General features: G+C 41.8%; 1 protein-coding gene across 1 annotated transcript; it reads left to right on the top strand.

Annotated features, from left to right (window-relative positions):
• The first annotated feature begins 42 nt into the window (after positions 1–42).
• cap1 (CAP, adenylate cyclase-associated protein 1 (yeast)) lies at positions 43–15,727 on the top strand. The gene is made up of 13 exons (XM_026157237.1): positions 43–203; positions 5,623–5,727; positions 6,692–6,792; positions 7,336–7,413; positions 7,837–7,980; positions 10,517–10,602; positions 11,128–11,233; positions 11,831–12,014; positions 12,468–12,649; positions 12,780–12,903; positions 13,085–13,167; positions 13,511–13,654; positions 14,515–15,727. Exons 2-13 carry the CDS (start codon positions 5,625–5,627, stop codon positions 14,596–14,598), a joined length of 1,419 nt encoding a protein of 472 aa, XP_026013022.1. The 5' UTR covers positions 43–203; positions 5,623–5,624; the 3' UTR covers positions 14,599–15,727.
• Positions 15,728–15,729: the final 2 nt, after the last annotated feature.

The following is a 15,729-nucleotide window of genomic DNA, read 5'->3' as shown; positions in this document are numbered from 1 at the left end:
GTATATTGCTGCCCTCTGCCTCTCGCACTCCTTATATGGGAAAGGAATTAGTTGCGCGAACAAGGGCGGAAACGTGGCGCGGTGAGCGCTGGGTAAATTCAGCGACATACAGGAAGAAAGAGACGAAGCCCAGTCTGCTTACTGCACACTCCCACAGCAGCAACAACATAAAGGACCGAATCACTGCTCGACCAGTTTAGCAGGTAAGCAGCCGGTGTGCTGTCCTTTTTGGTATTTGCACTGCGGGGTTTGTGACTCGATTTACGGCTTTCTGCAGAAGCGGAAAATCAAATCTGAGACGAGAGAGAGAGAGCGCACAGCCGCTTCCTCCTTCACCGAGAATCATTCAGAAATTACATCTTGAGTTCGGTGTGATGCTAACGCAGCCGGCTAGCCGAGGTTAGCCGCAAAAGCTGACGCTGGTCTGACTTAAATCGTTAACATGTCTGCAGCCCTGTAGTCAGCCTTTACTTCGTCTTGCTGTGCTCTCTTATTAAAAGTGGAAACTTCTCTTTTTAGTCTTTTTTTCTTCCCTTTCCTCCTCTGCAGAGTAGTGCAGCATTAGCTGACACAGGGAGGGGTGTGTGTGTGTGTCTCAGAGGAGAGAGAGAGAGGAAAAAAATCCAGGAAATAGTCAAACTGACAGCAGACGCTCAACGGCAGGGAGGGGACGTATAAAAACACCACCCCAGCTTTTTTAAATATGTGTCGACTTTGAATAAGGTGGTGTAATTAAAAAAAAAAAAGAGGTTTATCTGGGGTTACGTTAGCTAGCTCTGGTTGTCGGCGTTGGTGTTGTGGCACATTTTGTACCCCCTTTAAATAATTTCTAAGCGGTGTAACGGCTCTTCAGGACGGCTTAACGCTATTTCCTAATCTGTAACTCTTCAGGACACTATAACGTTACTTGAGAAAGGTGTTTCTTAACCTCAAGAGCCACGAGTACACAATAAAACTGTTTAACTGAGGTTTGAGTGGTGGGGCTAAAGTTGTAACGGCTAGCTTTAGCCGGTGATCGCATTATCAGCAGCGGCTTGAGCGCGATTTGTTTGAGCTTTGAGCCCACCGAAGTAGGTCTGGAAGGGCGCCCTGCTTTCCATGTCTGCCACGGTTACAAACAGTGTTTCCCTATGCAAATAGATTTGGAAGAAAAGCTAAGGTTGTAAATGCAGGAGTGGACGCTCGCTCCTTTATGTCTGGACGTCTTACCCCCAGGCAGACACACAAACCCTCACACAGGCCTAACTAACCTACTTCACTGCCCCTGCGTGCTGATGGGAGCTCTGTGCACAACATTTCTTCCATATAGACAACAAATGAGGTCGATGAGATCAGTTTGATAGGGTTATAGGCAGATTTCAGATTTTTAGTTACAAAGGTATTATTCATTAGTACAATACACTAGAGGACTAATGAGAGACTGCCACTCCTCATCTAAAGACTACTTGGAATTTGTAGTCAGACGTTAAGATTTTGCATAGACTGGGGTCACTATTTGCAAGGAGACAGGTAGATTCATTTTAAGCTAATTTCCCATAGTGCACTGCGTGGAAATGTACAAAAAGCTAAAGTTGCTTAAGGCAGGCTTTTGGCCACACCTGCTCTTGTTTGTGCAGTGGTTTGTTCTGAAAAACCAGCCCAAAAGGGAATAAAAAGGGGAGTAAATGCACCTGTTGGTTGTTGATAGTACTAATGTGTTTGAGTTTTAATATTTGCATAAGTTGAGACAACAAAAAAAGAAATGCAATATGTAAACTACGTGAGGAAGACCATGCTGATTGAGCTTTATGATCACTTTACACCAAATGATTGAGATAAGAGCATGCAACAACTTTACAAAACTCCCAGTTTTATTGCAGCATCAGTCATTTGTTTGCACTGTTTGAAAGTGTGCCTTCATACTCCTGGTATGAACTACAAGCTTCTATAATTGTACATGCTACAGATTTAGCTTTAATCTAAGGAAAACAGAACTGAAGGAATGACTCCCTGGCTGCCGTCACGTCTCTGGTTTTGTCTTCGTCTGTAGCGTTTCCTTGGTGGTCAGCACTTGGCCCGAGCCTACGCCGCCACTTTGCTTTGGTGCACATAAAAATAAGCATTTGAAGTGAAGTAACTGGGCATAAAGTAAACTCAAATGTGCTTTGCTCTGGGATTTGCAATTTGCTAGGTATGGATAAAGTTTGTTAGTGTTGGTGTAAACAACAGTTAGCCATCTACAGGGCTGGGTTTGTGTTGTTGTTGTTTTTTTCCAGCTGTTACACCATTTAGGGGCCGCTCCCTCCCTGTGCTGCAGGTGAGTCATGTCTCATGAGACCAGGAAGTGCTGGACTCTGGTATATGCAGGTATAAATGCTCACTGCCGTGGTGCTAAACAGAATGTGGGTCAAGGGTAGAGAGGGCTTTTGTTTCCTGCTGTGATCTAATTCATCTCAGAGTCTGCTGCACAAATTAATGCGTAACTCTCTGTGAAAGACAGAGGAAAAGGGGAAGTTTAGGTATTGTGTGCTTCTTATTCAGTCTGCTGTAAAAGGAAGAAATAGTGCAGTCTTTTAAAAATAACTTCATGTAATGTCTTGCCACCTCACCTGCTGATAACTCTATTGAATGGATTCACCTAACAGCCTCAGGGTTGATATAATGCATAACTGCCTCTCCTATTTAATGATCAGAAATCAAGTCGAAAGGCTGATTTTTAGTGATGCAGTATTTTACCTTTATTTAACCAGGAAGTCTGACTGAGGTAGGAGTCATGCAGACTCAAAGCATTATTAAAACTGCAACAAATGCAACATAAAATATCAGATCCACACATGATACACACCCACATACACAATAAGTTGGTTCTTAAGGAAAAAGATCCATGCATCTTGTTCACCATGTTCCTTATGATGGTTTTAAACTTAAACAAGCTTTTGCATTTTTTTTTTTTTTTTTTTTTTTTTAAGTTTAAGATGTGGGGTAAGAAAATGCTGTTGTCATCAGATCTGTCTAAAACCTCAGCAGATGAACAATCAGCTGTTTGGAAGGGAAAAAAGAAGTATACAAAGTTAAACTAAATGGCTGCTTGAGTGACCATAACTCAAATCTCAAAATAGTTACTGATTATTTTGCTGCTGATAAACCGATGAGTGACTGTGGCTAATTGGAACAGTATTGAACACCCATTGATATGACTTCAGAGCATCTTCAGAGTGCCGCTTCTCAACATGAAGGATTTTATAAGCTGGTCACAGCCAAAAATTTAACATCTCGGTCATTTGATATGTAAAGATTTCACTGAGGAGTGAAAGTGAGATGTTGGCTGCAGCATTATCTTGCTCATTAGTGAGAGTGGTCTGTGTGGATCCATTCAGCGACAGCCAGGTATAAGGACCCGAGACTGGAGGGGCTCTCAGTGGCCCAGGTAAGGGCAGTGTCAGCTTTCAGCTGCCTCATGTAATGTTAGCCTTTCTCTTCAGGTGTGCGTCTGGATCTGTGAGTACTCCTTTATGTGTTAGACTTGGATTGGAGTCAGTTACGGTAATCATGTCTTTTGAATAGTTAAATCAGGAGTGTGCATGTTTTTTTGCTTCAAAGGTGCTGCTGACCTTAAGTTGTTTTCTTGTGCGATGTACCTGGATGTTTAAAACTCATAGCTGGGATCTCTCTGTAGTAACTCGCAACGATCTACATAGCTTTACGCAGCAAGTTCTGGCCTGCTCTTCCTCTTTTGTTACTCAACCTCAACACTAATAGGTGGATTTTTCTGTGACTTCCTTAAAGCTTGCAAATGAGCATATTTACATCTTTTGGCTCAATTTATTCAAACAGTCGAGGGTTCTGTCCTTGTGGCCGATTCGGTGTGCCTAAGCATCAGGCAGTGTTTTTTTTTTTTTAATTAAATATTTAAATAGCGCTCCGTTTCGGAGGAAGTAAGACAAATTAAAACAGACAAAACTTAAGAGTTTACCTGAAGTTGTTGAGCTACATGTCATCACTAATGAAAGCGCCTAACCTTTCAGAGTCCTTTCTCGTTGCCAAAGAAAGAGGCGACAATGTAACCCTTGTCATAAAAATGCTGGACAATCGGAAGCTATCTGGTGGTTGCCAGGTAGTGACTGACTGGTCTTCAGACCTGACTGAAGCTTCAGTATATGTGCAGGTGATCTATGTGAGCCAAAAAAATTCAGGCTTTAGAGTACTCTAAATACTCAGTTTTTCCTAATATTGGCTCTTGGTGACATCATTGGCTTCATAGTGTAGTTAACACATTCACCTTACGCACAAATGGTCCTGGGTTTGACATCCAGATTTTAAAATCACAAATGGTTGTGATTTTAAAGTCACAACCATAAAAAAAGGAGAGGAATAAAATGTTAAAAGTTTAACAGTGTATAGGTGTTGCTTTAGCAGCTGGTGCATTTTGGAGCAGTGACTCCGTGGATGTCCCCACAGAGCCTTGGGCTCAGGACTGATGGAATTTACACCACATGAACGCAAGCAGACAGTCGTGTACTCATGGAAACTTTAACCTGTGGTTAAAGTAACCTAGGGGTTAAGAGTAGAGGCTAATCTCTTTATCTAGTACTCCTGTGAAGCTAGTACTGTCTGGTTTGTAGCAAGACAGAAAATTCATGATTACAATTTAAATCTGTTGTTGTGGTCATTGATTAATAGTGGTGTGGAGGGTACATTATATTGAGGATGAGGTCTAATTAACTTGAGGGATTTATTTATCAAATGAATAAATAAATGTCAGCACTATGTCAGATGGGGGAAGGATCCAACTGTTTGCCGTATGTGGTTGAAATGTTAGTTGTGACCTGTAGGAGGTTGTTATGCACACAAAATGTTGTTAAAGCTTTTAAAGTTTCTGCAAAAGCACCTGTTGGAGACCTGTTGGATTAAGCAATAAATGCTTTGTTTAGTTTTAGGAGAAAAAGAAAAGCTTCAAATGATCCGCCACTGATTTTATCCTATATTATAATTATTAATATTGATAATCAGAAACATCAGTTTTTTTGGACTGTTTTCCCCACACAGTTTCTGGACAATATTGCTATGAAGGAGTTTAAGAGCAGCAATAGAAGAGCCCTTCTATTCTATTGCTGATATTCTATTGCAACATGATCTAAACCTGAAATATGGGACTTGTTGAAGTAAATGCACACATGTAAACTTGTTTCTGGTACAAAAGACAAATATGGGCAGCATTCAGAGCACTGTTGCTGTTTTTAATTTTTTTTTAAAATTGCATTGTAGTTTTAACACAACAAAAACAGGTTCTGGGATCGCAATACTGAATAAAGTTGTTTTTTCGAATCGAAACTGATGAAGGAGTTTAATGTAGTTCTGCACTACAGAATTTCCCAGAGGAACCCACCCGAGGGATTAATAAAGTTCCATCTAATCTACTTCACTAATGTAGGTTCAGATTGATGCAAGCACTTCTAAAGAAATGCATCCTCCTGTCTATGTTACTGTTGACTGTATATAAATAGGACGGATCAATGATCATTTTCTATCATGATTTCTTTCTTCCTGTGTTTTAGTCCCTGGGACTTCTCTCCCAATAGTGGTAGCCAGCGTGACACAGCTAACCTTTTTATCAAACACAAAAATGTCCTCTCTTTCTGACAGGTATGGCAGAGTTGGCGAGTCTGGTGCAGCGGTTGGAGGTGGCGGTGGGCCGCCTGGAGGCCATGTCAGGCCCTGGAGGCAGCGCTGGAGGTTCAGATGGAGGAGGTATTACTGTTAAAGAATACACTGAATAATATGTGTAGAGATCAGTGAGTGAAGTTTGCATTAATACATGAAAATGTATCACTGCGCTGAAGTCAGCTTCTGGCAGTGTGGACAGCGAAACCGGAGCCTTTTTGAAAACGATGACAGATTTTAGTCATGTGATGCAGTCATGTGACCAATTAAACTAAGATAGCGGAGGGCATTATATAGCTGTTGTTTTGTTTGCGCTCAATTTTGACAGCCCTATTAAAGATTAATATCAGTTTGTAAATGCTCCAGATAGCTTTTCTTCAAATTCTTTAATTCTCACTCACTTTTGCAACTTTGTACTTTTGTGTTACTCACAGCAACAACTCCACCTCATTGTTAGTCCATTTAAAAAACTGTGCTGAAGTCAGCTTCTGAGCTCACAAAAGCCACTAGATTATTTGACTGAGTGGGGTCATTTATCACTAAAATGTTCTGATGTTGATAATTATGGCTTTCAGTCAGTTACTGTTGGCGTTTGCAGCTAGGCTTCTGCAGCGGTAGATTTAGCTGCTCTTGGTGTGTTAGCCATGGTTCACTGCAATGTGTTGCTGTGCTGAGCGTTACTTGGGGAATTTCATGCAGATTAGACCCAAGTAGTTGTTAGTAAAGATATCAGTTCCACATTAATGTAATGTAAATGGTAAATGCACTATAGCGCTTTACTTAGTCCCTAAGGACCCCAAAGCTTTATACTACATTCATCCACCCATTCACACTGGGGATGGCAAGCTACATTGTAGCCACAGCTGCCCTGGGGCGCACTGACAGAGGCGAGGCTGCCGGACACTGGCGGCACCGGGCCCTCTGACCACCACCAGTAGGCAACGGGTGAAGTGTCTTGCCCAAGGACACAACAACCGAAACTGTCCAAGCCGGGGCTTTAATCTTTACATGTATTTCTTTTTAATCCCCGTGGTCTTCTTTATCTTTGCAGCTGTATCTGCGCACGTCGAGGGCTTCGATGAGATCATCAAGGGTCCTCTGGCGGAGTACCTCTCCCTCAGCCAGAAGATAGGGGGCGACGTCCAGAAACATGTAGGTCACAAGTTCAGACATTACACATTTACATGAGGCATTGGTCACCAGTCCTACTGGAGCTGAGTTTAATTCTTTCCTAGGAAAGATGATTCCTGAAAGGTTACTTTAACTGCAGCAGCCATTGTAGAAATATTTACTTTCTACAAGTAAACGTTTCTTCTTTCCTGATGAGCACATTGCAGTGTATCTTGGTTTTTTGCCTCCACCTGCAGATCAGAAGAGCAGGTGCAGCCTGTGGAAGGACTAACGCAGCCTTTTGTTTGTGCTTCATGCAAAACTCTGCAGGGAATCTCGTAATTGCAGTTGACGCTGCTGATTTAATCGCTTCTTTTATACAGCATTGTTTTACATTTACAGTGATATTCCTCATTTTCCAAGTCCATGATTTTTTTTTTTTTTTTTTTTTTTTCCCCTGCTGGCAAGACTTGAATATTTCTAAATATGAAGCCCCTTGAAAGCAGTTTCTGTTAAGTGTTCGTGAAAGATGATTAAAAAATGGCACAATGATAAATTAATGTAACATTTCTTTCCCTCTTTTAGGCAGAAATGATGAAGCAGGGGTTCACCACTGAGAGACAGCTTCTCATCACAGCCTCCACTTCCCAGAAGCCCTCTGATGTGAGTTAAACACACTCCGTAAAACTTTAAGTTGAGCAAGCACCGCATTGATTGATCAATTTCAACTTTGTGCATTATTTATTGTGTTCGTCTGCAGTTTAAATGGACGAACCCTTCTTTCTTTTTCCCTCTCTGTACAGGTTCTGTATTGTGATATTTCTGCCTCATTTTATTTCGATTTAAAAATCTGCTGTAAAGATTAAATATTCAAGCTCGGCTTAGTTGTGATGGAGAAAGCTTAGTGGGATTATTGGCCTTGTTAATTTGCTTCAGAAGTTGGAGAATTTGAAGAGGGTTTTTTTTCTTTCTTCTTCTTCCTTTTTCTTTTTTCCTCGAGTTGTGACTCAATTCTATACAAATTCTTAAGTTTCAGGTATCTGCTGATATCGAGTGCTAAACTTTTGTCCTTTTTCGACTCTTCAGGCAGTTTTGACGACTCTCCTGCAGCCCGTGTCCAGCGTGATCCAGCAGGTGCAGGCGTTTCGGGAGCAGAACCGCAGCTCGCCGTTGTTCAACCACCTCTCCGCTGTCAGCGAGAGTGTGCCTGCCCTTGGATGGGTTGCCATGGTGAGTCCAGGGGCTGAGAGAGGTTAACGGGTAGGAAAAGAGCCGTTTTGGCACCACTCTGTGTATGTGGATAAATGAGTGTATAATGGGCGGAAACAGGCCTCTCTTTGATTCTGTCAACAGTCTCTGATGAGCGACGGTTTCTTGGCTGACGTTAAAGCACCAACAACAGAGCTTTGCTGTTACAGTAAATGATTCATTCATTGTTTGCTGTTGTGTTTTTTGAGACTTATGAATAATGGATCAGATTTTCAGATACACATGATGAATGTCTTCATTCTCTGTCCGCCTACCTCTGTATCCTTAAACTTCTCATTTGCTTTGCAAAACATTTGTGACAGCAGTACATATTTCAGAAGAACAGTCATTCTTTTTTCTTTATTGCTAATGAGAGCTAGACAAGGAAGCTGATTAACTGATTAATACGTCTTTATCTTAGTTATTTATTTTTTTAGTCATGTTGAGACTGATTTTTTTTTGACCTTTGGACAAAGCCTCTTTTTGCAAAGATTGTGGGTGTAGCTTTATAGCAGTAGGATGGATTAGTCTTTAATAGCTAGGTTTCATTTGACGTAGACGTGACGTCGACGTAAAGCGCGAAATTTGACTGGCGGTCGGAAGTGAAAAAGATAAGCGCAAAATCACAGACAGACAGTACGCAAAATGCCTATGTCCTGTTGTGTTTACGGATGCTCCAGTAGGTCGACCCGAGAAACTGATAAACGGTATTTTAGGGTACCAAAAATAGCCCAACGAAGAGGAGAAAAATGGAAAATTCTAACCGAAAAACGTAGGAAAAAATGGATTTTAAATTTACGTTTACAGTCGGGAGGAGCAGAGTCTGCCAATGCCCGTGTCTGCAGCGACCACTTCGTCAGAGGTAATGTTATGTTTGCAAACGAACTTATTAGCATTAGGTTGTCGTTAAATTCTCGTTTACTTAGTGCTTTTAAGTTAGTAGTCTAATATTGACTTGATTGGGACTATAGGCTGCCCAAGTGCTTTGGATGACGAAGAGTCGGAGGACTGGGCTCCGACGGTCAATCTCGGCTACGAACGAAAACCCAGATCGGAATCAGTTCTCAAACGAGAGAAAAGAATGAAGCTTAAGGCAGAACAGCATCGATGTGCAGAGGCGATTTTGGATATGCAACAGACGGCTGAGAGCCCGGATTTGAGCCTAGTGACAGTGGAGAACAGGCTACTAACCCTGCCATACAATTGCAATGAGCTGCAATCACTTCTCCATCCTCCTTTGCAATTACCCAAGTCTTCAGAGGTGTCTCGTTAGACCGCTGAGAATGGTTTACCTTGAAACAAACAACTGTCACTCTAACGAAGTCCTAAGGATGTGGCATGTTTGTTGACGTTAAAGCCGCTACCGCTAACTGTTAGCGTGTTTAAGATAAAGCAATATAAGAACAAACACTCACCCTTGCAAACACCAAACTGTATCCATCACGGAGACGTTTTGTTCCAAGGTTGTGGACCCACCCGCTGACAAAAAAATTGTACGCCTCCAGACTCTTGAAAGCTTTCATTTGCTGCCTAGTGTAGTAAGAAGTCTGGAGGACCAAGTAGTTGGTGATATCCACAGCCTCGATAGTAGGCAAATCCTTTACTTCTGTGGTGTATTCGGACATTTTCAAAGAATACGGATCACGTCCGATATATTTTTTAACTATCTGTTTATATCTCTCCCGAGAAACGGGGTCTAAAGTTGCACAATAGCTGCTCTCCTGACTCTCCACAGTGTCCTCCATGTTTACTTCCGCCCTCCACTCAAAAATCGCGCTGCCTCCGCACGTCATCAGAACCACGTGACCGCAACCCAACTATTAAAGGCTTCACTTGTGGGGAAGCAAAGATTTTAAGTTCTCAAAATGTTGAGCTTTAGTTTTATACTTCCCCTTTCTTTAAACATACCTGACTCCTCTGCATCCATTTAATCCGACTCTAAAAGACAGACAGGAAAAACCTGGCCCACAGAGTCCTAAAGGAAAACAAAACATTAAGGGGCAGGAGGCATGTCAAAGCAAATGACTGCAGTGATTCTCCACTGCTGTTTAAGTTGATTTTAATACTGTTTATTTCATCAAGTGACCTCTTTAGTGGTACATGTCAGGTAGGGATCTACCAGCAATCTAAATGCTGACATGGTGCTTGTGCTTTTAAATTGTTAGCTACAGGTTACAATTAAAATCTTACTAAGTTCAAACTTAGTTATCCAGTGTTTGGGGTTTTTGTTTGTTTGTTTTTTGTTTTAACGTTCTCTGTGGACATTTGGACTAAGTGGTTTCCCACCCATGATATACGAGATAAGACTGGCTCTATTTATCCCAAAATTTGGGGAAGTTCCTGTGTTACCGCAGCCAAGAACACTAAGTACAACCTAGATCAAAATGCTTAAACAAAGTGGACTGGACTGCTCAATATAATAAAAGCAATATGACAAAACAAACTGGCTCAGTTAGGCAAAAACTACACACAGGGTATGTTTTACGAAATGAATCTAAACCTTTTTACTTCGTGTCAGGCTCCCAAACCAGGCCCGTACGTTAAGGAGATGCAGGACGCCGCCACGTTCTACACCAACCGTGTGCTGAAGGACTACAAGGACAAGTCAGTAAAACCTCCACTATTAAAGCCTGTTTCCCTCATTGTCCGCAGCAGATGGGCCGTCCAAATTTAATTTGTATACAAAGCTGCTGGGATTTCTTCCAGTTTGTTCTTATCATTTTAAACTGTATCATATGTTTTTATTTTTTATGTTGAATCTAATAAACAAAAGGGTCAAAAGAACTTTTAAATGCAGCCAAACAGTTTGCTCGACCCATCTGTCTTCCATCCTTTCTTTTCCTTTTTCAAGTTATGGTGCCCCATGGTTTTACTGAGTCAGCACTGCCACATGATACACTGAAGCATGTCGGTGGCAGACTTCCTGGGTTTAAACTTGTAATAAAAGCCTGAAAGTGAGGCAGACTGTTTGTGCTCTCAGCTCGTGTTCACATGTCATACAGCAGGCAGGCAAATTGCACAATGAGAAAATCTGAAATAAAAAATAAAGTTGTGTTGAGTTCTAAGTAAAGGAAGAAAAACTGCTAGAGCTAAAAAACGATGCCATAAAATCATATGTCGTCTTCACAGGGACAAGGTGCATGTGGACTGGGTGAAAGCCTACATCTCCATCTGGACTGCGTTGCAGCATTACATCAAAGAGCAACACACCACCGGACTGACCTGGAGCAAGACTGTGAGTTTCCAAAGGAAGGAGGAGGAGGAGAGAAAAAAAATAAAAAAAAGGAAATTACTGCAACTTGAAACATAAAAAGCAGCTCTCAAATGATCAAATGCAACCTGACTCATGAATTAACACATTTACCTTAGGGCCAGTTTTACTAATACTTTGTGCCAGAGCAAACTGGTCTTTGGCATTAGAGAAAATTGTACTGTCTGTACTTAGTTATAAGGTTGCATGATTTCTGCAGCTTGCCCTGTTGCATATGTATTTCTGGGACTTCCTTTCTTGTGGTGCACAATGAAGGAAAAGCAGGAGCTTTTAGGGTACAAAACAATCCTGAAACTGAACTTGAGCTCTGTTTTTGCTAAACTAAATTTAGCCCTTCAGAATAAACTTTATTTTTGTTTACACACAAAGTTGAGGCAAACACAGGGAGAAGTGGTGTAACTGCCCCTGATATGCAAACAGTCCTGTTTTAAATTATAGAGGGGAGAATTACTCCAGAGTTTGTCTCGTGAGTGTGCTCTCCTTTGTCTGCTTTAAAGGCTAAAAGTGTGTCCTTCATGACCTCATTCACCCTGTTAACCGTTTTCTTCTCTTCTTCCTCAGGGTGCAGTAGCTTCAGCCGGTGCTGCTCCACGCAGCGCTCCTGCTGGCGGTCCTCCCCCACCTCCCCCTGGACCCCCTCCTCCCGCTGACCTGAGCGGACCCACTGGCGGCGCTGGGGACGCCGGTGCTGATAATCGGAACGCCCTGTTCGCCTCCATCAACAAGGGGTCTGACATCACCCGGGGTGGGTAGCTACAGCTCCAACCAACAGTGATGAGAGGAGCTGATACATTTTTTTTTTTTTTTTTTCTGGCCTCAATTTTGAGGATTTGAGTGCAGCAGTAGTCATGTAGCAGAGCTACATGAATCAATACAAAAAGGCTTTGTTGATGTAAATCATATAAAGGAGTCTCTGGTCCTTCGTTCCTTTTGTTAATCATTACTCTATGTGAGGAGTAGTAATCAGTATTGATGAACCTCTCTGGACAAATAAGTTGATGGGAGACAGTGTATTAAGACGGACCTTTTTATTTCAGTTATAATCTTTTATGCTCATTTACACTTACTAATATATGGGTTCCATTCCTTTTATTTATTTATTTTTGTTATCACATAAATTAGATGTGCTTTGGATTAAGTAACGCTCCCTCTCTCTCAGACTAACAGTGCATGTTTCATCTCTCCCTGACCCCTGCAGGACTAAAACATGTGTCCGATAACCAGAAGACCCACAAGAACCCCAACCTGAGGAGTCAGGGCGCTCCAGTGCGCTCTGGACCAAAACCCTTCGCTTCAAGCGCCGCCAGACCTGCTGCATCCGCCACACCAACCCGTACGCTCCCCCCTGTGCTGGAGCTGGAAGGAAAGAAGTGGAAAGTGGTACGTTGAAGGGGCCAAAATGACCAGAATAGATTTTTAAACTTGCTTCTGGCTCAGACAAACAGACCTTCTTTTTTTTTTTTTTCTTTCTTAATTCTTTTTCTCTGTTTTCTTAACTTGCTTTCTGCAGGAGAACCAGGAGGATGCTCAGAACCTGGTGATCAGCGACACTGAGCTGAAGCAAGTGGTTTATGCTTTCAAGTGTAACAAGAGCACCCTGCAGGTCAAGGGCAAAATCAACTCCATCACTTTAGGTAAGAAAGGAAACTCACTCCTCAGAAACACACACGTCGAGGGCTCTCGTATTGCCCCTGATATAATGCCCAAACATTTATTTATATTTGCCGACACAGCCGCCATAAGTGAATAAAAGGCAGAAGAATGAGCTCGGTGCTTAGAGTCTCTTAAATATACTTATTTATTTTTCTCTGACAGACAACTGTAAGAAAATGGGCCTGGTGTTTGATGATGTTGTGGGCATCGTGGAGATGATTAACTGCAAGGATGTCAAGATCCAGGTGTGATTATTTTATTTTATTTTATTTTTTTTTGTTCACTGTTTGTTGCATTTCATGAGATCACTGAATGATTTTTGCTGCCCCGTCATTCTTCGGCTCTTTGTAGTTTCTCTGCTGAGGATTTATACATTTTTCATGAGCTCTGTTTATTATTCATGTAGTTAAATATTGGAAACTACAAGCTGCTCAGTTTTTGGCAGCTTCACTGTCAGCTGGGTGCAGTGTTGGGCTTGAGGAGATTTGTAGAAGCTGATTGTAGATCGGCATTGTGTATCATCTACCTCATAAAGTTACTGGCTTTTAGCCAAAGGGTCTACTGTTTATTTTTTCCTTTTGTTTCCAGGTTATGGGGAAGGTCCCAACTATATCCATCAACAAGACAGATGGCTGCCACATTTATCTGAGCAAGGACTCTCTGAAGTGTGAGATCATCAGCGCCAAGAGCTCAGAGATGAACGTGCTGGTACCCAACAAAGATGGAGAGTTTGTGAGTATCTCTGATTTCATTTGTTTAGCAGAGGAAGTTTAACGTGACACAAACAGGACCTCACCTGACTGTGATAAGAAACCTTACTGCTTCTGTAAACCTTATGGGGTATTTTTGGCTTTGTAAATGCTGTCATCACTAAGTTTTCAGTGCTGCTGCTTTTATTTAATCCTTATTTCAACCAGAAAGTCAATTGAGATTAACATCTGTTTCTCAGGGAAGACCTGGACAAGTAGGCACATACCTCAAGTTAAAAATCAAATATACTATGAAAATAAAGTGAAAGAAGTCAATCGAATAATACAAATAGAAGGAGCAGTAAGTCTTTATGAGAGCTTTGAGCTCTCCTGGGTAGACAAACACGTTCAGCCTCGTTAGGTACTTGTTAGTGTCTGTGAGGCAAGCGTCACATCAATTATGATTTTCTCTATAAAAGGTCTTGGATAAAAGTCCAGCCTTGCAGAAGTTTGAAGTCAAAGTCGTTAACATGCAAACGGTCACATTGGTCCAGCGAGTAGTGTGCATTTGATCTTTTGAGCTGCTTTCAGCTTCGCATGCGCGGCATGTTTAATTAGACCATGAAGTGTTCCTTGAACTGTGCATCTTTGAGCAGGTTTGTGGTGTAGTTGTTTTTAGGATTTTTGTTAAATAATGAGAACATGAGGTTAAGAGCAAGGGGGCAAAGCTCTCCCATCCTCGTTTTAGTGCTGCTAGGAACCTTTGACCAGAACAGCCCGTTTATCGAGTCTTCATCCTGAGCCGAGCTGATCAGCTGCTGACTATAAACGACAAGAATTCAAAGCTGGTCTGAAAAAGCTTGTTGATCTGACAAAAAACCCCTGTGTGTCTCTCCCTTTCAGACGGAGATCCCTGTACCCGAGCAGTTCAAGACAGTCTGGGACGGCAGTAAGCTCGTCACCACAGCAACAGAGATCGCCGGATAAACTGGGGCAGCATATTAAAACGGCCGCCCCTCCTCAACGCCATCTCCACTCGTCTATTTTAATTTTTTTTTATTTTTTGCAGAGTCCTGTCTGACTGATCGACAACCCCACCAGCTAACTCTCACACTGTACACTGAGATTCAGACCTTTCCCCTTCTTCCTTATCAGCCAATCACAGTTTAAACTGTTCCTTCTGTAAGCCAATTAGAGGGCTGCTTGCCTTATCTGGAGCAGATCCTCCAGCCAATCAGCAGGGAGCAGCTTGTCATTCAAATTAGGGTTTCCCTGCAAGCACTTGAAAAGAGTTTTGCCAACAGCTGGGAAGCTCTGTATGCTTTTTTTTTTTTTTTAATTTATCTGGATGATGCTGAGCAAATTTTAGAATAGGCAATGTTGAGTCCTCTGCAGCCAATCAGGCTCATTTCTTTCCCTTCTTCCTGGTCAGCTGGGGGGCTGGCGTATTTAAGTTGTGGCCTCAAGGTTTCTCTTCCATTATATGCAATTCACTGGTGAAGCACTCGTCAAAAAGAGCCCTCTTTAAAGAGGATAAAGGCATCCATATCATCTCCACTGATGACTGCAACCATGAGACTCATAGTGGATAATGGTGTAAAACAAGTTCTCTGAGCACATAAAACCAGAGTAAAAGCAAGCTGTGCAAAAACATTCTCTCTTAAATCATTTTTAAAGCATAAATCCATCTAGGTGATGATGTTTGAACGGTTTAAAGTACGTTTTCACTTAAATCTACACAGGACATTCCTGAATGAAAGGAAAAAAAAAAAAACATTCCATGTTAGGAGGCATTTAAGAAAAGTGTGATAAAGAGCAAAGATGTTGGAAGTCGGTGGAAGTGAATTTTAAAAAGTAAAGGAAAGCAGACTGGAGTAAGTGATTGGAAACACCTGCTGTAATCACCTGTACAGCTATGAATAGTCTTTGAATATCAGCCTGACCATCAGCATCCTGCTCCTTCTCATGTCTGCAGCTCGCGTAGCTGTGGAGCTCTTCGCTGAATTTTCTTTTGTCTCTTGTTTTTGTTTACCACTTTAATTTCTCTTTTTTGGGGGGGTCCAAACTCAAATCTGCTCATTAGTACTGGAGACATCATTAAAAATGTTGCAATAAATC

Source organism: Astatotilapia calliptera, chromosome 22, assembly GCF_900246225.1.
Source record: "Astatotilapia calliptera chromosome 22, fAstCal1.2, whole genome shotgun sequence".
In the NCBI taxonomy this organism is placed as follows: domain Eukaryota; kingdom Metazoa; phylum Chordata; class Actinopteri; order Cichliformes; family Cichlidae; genus Astatotilapia; species Astatotilapia calliptera.
This window is presented reverse-complemented; position numbering and strand designations above follow the sequence as displayed.

What these genes read in the sequence shown, in the direction of transcription:
- cap1 (XM_026157237.1), top strand. Translation starts at nt 5,625, where the DNA reads ATGGCAGAGTTGGCGAGTCTGGTGCAGCGGTTGGAGGTGGCGGTGGGC. An exon ending in GGGGCGACGTCCAGAAACAT is followed by an intron (nt 6,793 to 7,335) that starts GTAGGTCACAAG and finishes TCCCTCTTTTAG; the next exon opens with GCAGAAATGATGAAGCAGGG. An exon ending in CCCTTGGATGGGTTGCCATG is followed by an intron (nt 7,981 to 10,516) that starts GTGAGTCCAGGG and finishes ACTTCGTGTCAG; the next exon opens with GCTCCCAAACCAGGCCCGTA.